This window comes from Corvus brachyrhynchos, unplaced genomic scaffold (genome assembly GCF_000691975.1).
Source record: "Corvus brachyrhynchos isolate BGI_N302 unplaced genomic scaffold, ASM69197v1 scaffold338, whole genome shotgun sequence".
Lineage (NCBI taxonomy): Eukaryota > Metazoa > Chordata > Aves > Passeriformes > Corvidae > Corvus > Corvus brachyrhynchos.
In genome coordinates, this window is record NW_008239334.1 from 1277154 (window position 1) to 1281575 (window position 4422).

The 4422-nt window shown below is 44.0% G+C and overlaps 1 protein-coding gene across 6 annotated transcripts in view; it reads right to left on the minus strand.

Annotated features, from left to right (window-relative positions):
• The window catches only part of ST7L (suppression of tumorigenicity 7 like), a 25145-nt gene extending 21189 nt beyond the window's left edge, over nt 1–3956 (minus strand). For 2 of the 6 annotated variants that reach the window (XM_017741123.1, XM_017741119.1), the window contains exons 1-4: nt 2981–3954; nt 1874–2033; nt 1300–1354; nt 655–770 (exon numbers count right to left, since the gene is read on the minus strand). In XM_017741123.1, the coding sequence (XP_017596612.1) occupies nt 655–770; nt 1300–1354; nt 1874–2033; nt 2981–3058 (409 nt within the window). In that variant the 5' untranslated portion in view covers nt 3059–3954. Of the gene's footprint in view, nt 1–654; nt 771–1299; nt 1355–1873; nt 2034–2400; nt 2462–2980 lie in introns of all 6 variants that reach the window. The other 4 variants (XM_017741124.1, XM_017741122.1, XM_017741121.1 and 1 more) reach the window with 4 other exon arrangements.
• Nucleotides 3957–4422: the final 466 nt, after the last annotated feature.

The following is a 4422-nucleotide window of genomic DNA, read 5'->3' on the forward strand; positions in this document are numbered from 1 at the left end:
ATTAGTCTTGGCTCAGCAAGCGAGACAATACACTCCCTTTTGTGAAATAAAAACACATCTTTCATATCAAACATGTCACAGCCAGCTGACAAGGAACACCTCTGGAATGTGACAAACTGACAATAATTCACACCCACACCGACAATAACCAGGTAAAGAACATTTTCTGCACGAAACATGTGGAACACAAGGAAAAAAAATCTGGAGACCGCACTATTCATTACTAAGGTTTAAATGAGACCACATTTTGGCTGTTGAGAATATAATCCAGGTTTGCAATATTGTGTTAATTATTTGAAATGTGTGAGATCTTAAAAAATGTCAGGACCCTGACAGCACTAAAGTTGTAGAGAATGCACAAGGTAAAACATCTTTCCACTCAATTTCAAGGTCAGATTGGATGGGGCTTGGAGCAACCTGGTCTAGCAGAAGGTGTCCCTGTCCATGGCAGGGAGTGGAACGAGATGGGCTTTAAGGTCCCTCCCAACCCAAACCCCTCTGTGATTCTATACATCTATTAAACCTCTTCAGCAGTTGAGAAAGGCCACAGTTTCGCAAAATATTTGACATGATAACGTGCACTACTTTGAAGTTCACTAAAAACACGCACTTGACGCTGCCCAACACTTACACACCTTACACAGACGTCAGTACCTGTATCCGAAGGCCGAAGGACATCCGTGTCACATGTGAAGAAGGTTTGATGATCTTGAGCAGACAAATTCATGTCATAGTAAGTAAGAGGCTCCTTCCCAGTCACCCACATGTACCTAAAACAGCAGAAATTTCAGTAAGAGGCATTCCTAGCAATCAGCAATGCTGATACCAAGGGGATATCTGATGTGCCTAGTCCAGAAAATCTGTAATAATAAAGACTAAAGCTACTAACACAAAGTTCCAAGTACTACTGTTCAATAATCTGTAAAGTTCTAAACAACTTGGGAACTGGCTTACTAGAAAGCAGCTTTTTCCATGAAGTAACACTAGGAGACTTACCATATATTTTAAAAGAAGAGAATTCAGATTGAGAATCACTGTCTCAACCTCCAAATTAAGTTTTTTTTCTACTTTACTCTCAAAAAAAACCCTGATATTACAGTAATATTTTTGTTCTTAACATTGAAACTGCCAAAGCTTGGCTTGGTGCCTTTTAAACGCAGGATTGGCATCAATCACCCCTATAATCTTGCAGGTCTCCAGCTGTCTCCTGACATTACCAGTGCAAGCTCTGTGAGGAAGTCATGTGCATGCCCCCGATTAATTTTAACAATATGCAGTGGAAAGCAAGATAATTAATACCTGCTATACTCTGCCCCTCTGAATAGATTGAGAGGATTTCGCCATACTTTGCACTCTGGGGAATAAAAAAAAAAAAAAAAAAAAAAAAAAAGTACTTTTTAAATTAAAAGCACAGGAAATACTACCTTGACGTTAAAATGCAGTAACAGAAAAACACTTGTGCTTTCAAAAGCTGCTTTTATTTTATTATTATACAATCATTTTCATAAACTTCTGCTATTCCACAAATATTTCTGCTCCCCAACATTGCTGGGGTACAAAAGCACATGGTGGGAAGATTGAACACCGCCATGTACACTCATGCAATGTTTACCTTGCACATATTTACAGTAGTAAATAATTAATGTTACTGAAAAGTTTTAGCTAAATGTATAACATTTTCTAAATCATATTTTTAACAAGGAATGGCTTAGAGCAAAAATACATTATTATTTAGTTTATTTTTACCACTACTAATAAAGCACTTTGTAAGATGTGGGTTTTGTCCATTCTTTACAAGCACTAATGCAGAGGCAAAGCCATTAAAAGCCACCTTGAAGCTTAAGGAAAGCTGCTGGGACACATCAGGAATCACCTGGCATGTTCTGCCTGCTGGTCTCATTCTCCCCCGCCGAGAAAGCTGCCGGGGCCGGGGGGCTGTTCTCTGCACCCCCAATGAGTGGCCTCAAATGGCTCACAGAAACCTGCTCAATGAAAGATGTGCCGTATTTCCGGAAGTGCCACCACTCAAACACCTGTCACAGGAGAAAAAAGCACCAGAAACTTCCTTAGGTGATACCCTTCCAGCAAACACGAGAGCTGAAGAGTGTTCACAGCGAGTACATCCCCTTGCAGATGATCAGGGATGGAACTTATCTCCAGACAGAGTGACACTAATGATCTGGTTTGGCCTGTCTTGTCATGCAGGATCACTCACAGAACATGAAAGAGATTGGAAAAAAACCAGCAAAATTTTAGTCAAATGTTATGTTCCTCCCTCCCCAGGTCATTAGGGTAACTCATAAACTCTTTCAGTAGTGCCTGTATAGGGAAACTGGGAACAGAGGCAAAAAACATTATATCCTCCTTTTCTGGTGAGGATATTTCAAGCTGTAGCCCTACCTGTAGTACCAAATTTGTAGTATTCAACACAGGTGTAGTTTTTTCATTTCACAAAAATAATCTAAAAGAATAAAGGACAAAACGGCCCATTAAACTGAGATGTTCTGCTAACCAGAAAGAAAGAGGCTAACAAAGAGACAAGGCTAAGTTAAGAGCAATGACAGTCACTTACCAGAAATTTTGGGCCAAAAATACTACTACCTCTTTTTGAAGCTATTAAAAATACTTGCATATCACAAGCCCTCAAGGACTACACCAAACTGTCAGCCCTAGACCAACTTGGATCCTGTGCCTGGATCAGGCACTGGTCTCTTCTCTCTGGTGACCAAGGGAGCAGCTGGAGCTGTGTCAGGGGAGGTAAACAATTCTGGGATTCCATACAAGTTATTTTCTCAGACTCATACAGTCCCAACATACAACACACAGCAAAAGAGTTGTTACAATACGTCAGAGAAGTTCCTTCCCAGCACAAAGGCACCCTCTAGAGTCTGATACTCATTCCATTTACCCCTCATAAAGTCATCTGAGAGGTGCTAAAGTTGTTTAAAAAAAAAAAAAAAAAAAAAAAAGGACTACTTACAAATATCAGTCCAGATATAAAAGATGAAGTCACTGTAAGGGCAAAGTAGAATTTTGGAGTCAAAGTGCTTAAGAACATGGTCGCTGTTAAGAGAAACAAAACCAAAGACTTAACAAGCAGAACTGAAAAACAAAAATAGCTTGTCTATTAAAGAATGCTGAATATCATGGAAATCTACAGTATACTATAGGCCCGGGAGCTTTATAATGCTACATTGCTAGGGGGAATCCTCACCACATATTATTTTGTTTGTAACCACCTGTGACAGTTAATTTTTATACCAGATTTTTAAAAAATCAGTGTACATTTCTAGATAAAGCATCTTACGGTTTCACCCATACAGTGGTTGGTGGACCACAACAAGCCAATTTAACATACTATTTCACTTTAAGACAAAACCATGCTGTTTTGATGCAAATTTATATTCAGTGCTAACATATATTTTCCAAAGACCTCTCCCTCCTGCTATCAAGAGCATAATGCAGGTAATGTAATTATCTAGTGGTGCTCTGACCGTGGTTTGGACTCAAACTGCACATCAGCCTTGTCACCTGCCAGCAGCACAGGTTGGACAGGGACAGGGGTGGCCAGGGCAGGGCTCCAGCCTGACAGACCTCCAGGTGGGAGCACACAGCAGCACGCAGGTGGCACCGGGGCAGTGCCTTGGCTGCTTCCAGCTGCCCCAGGACTGCACAGTCCTCGGCCATGTCCCCAGCCCTGGGGGCAGGTGATGAGCCCAGTATGCCACTGCGCAAAGCTGGGATGCAGGACCAGCCCACAGGCACTGCTGGGACATATTCACAGAATCAAAATATCAATTAGTTTGGAAAAGACCTTTTCGAGTCCAACCTGTGACCAATCCCCACCTCGTCAACACTGTGACCAGAGCACTGAGTGCCAGGTCACCGAGTGCCCTGGATACTACCAGGGACGGGGACTCCACCATCCCCTTCCAATGCCTGACCACCCTTTCCAAGAAGAAATTTTCCCAATATCCAAACTAAAGCTCCCCTGGAGCAACTTGAGGCTGTTTCCTCTTGTCCTGTCCCTGTTCCCTGGGAGCAGATCCCGATCCCTCCTGGCTCCACCCTCCTGTCAGGGAATTTTAGGGATCCACCTGAGCCTCCTTTGCTCCAGCCTGAGCCCCTTTCCCAGCTCCCTGAGCCGCTCCTGGTGCCCCAGACCTCCCCCAGATGCGTTCCCTTCTCTGGACACACTCCAGTCCCGCAACATTCCTCCTGAATGGAAGGCCCCAGATTTGGACACAGCACCTGCAGAGCCCCTCGCCAGTACCCAGCAGAGCGGGACACCCCCCCCCCCGGTCCCGCTGGGTACACTATTCCCAGTACAGGCCAGGATGCTCGGGAGATCCGGGCCGAGCCTGCCCTGCCCGCACGCCCGGCTCCACAGGCAGGGGCCGCCTCCCCCCCCCGCCCCCCCCG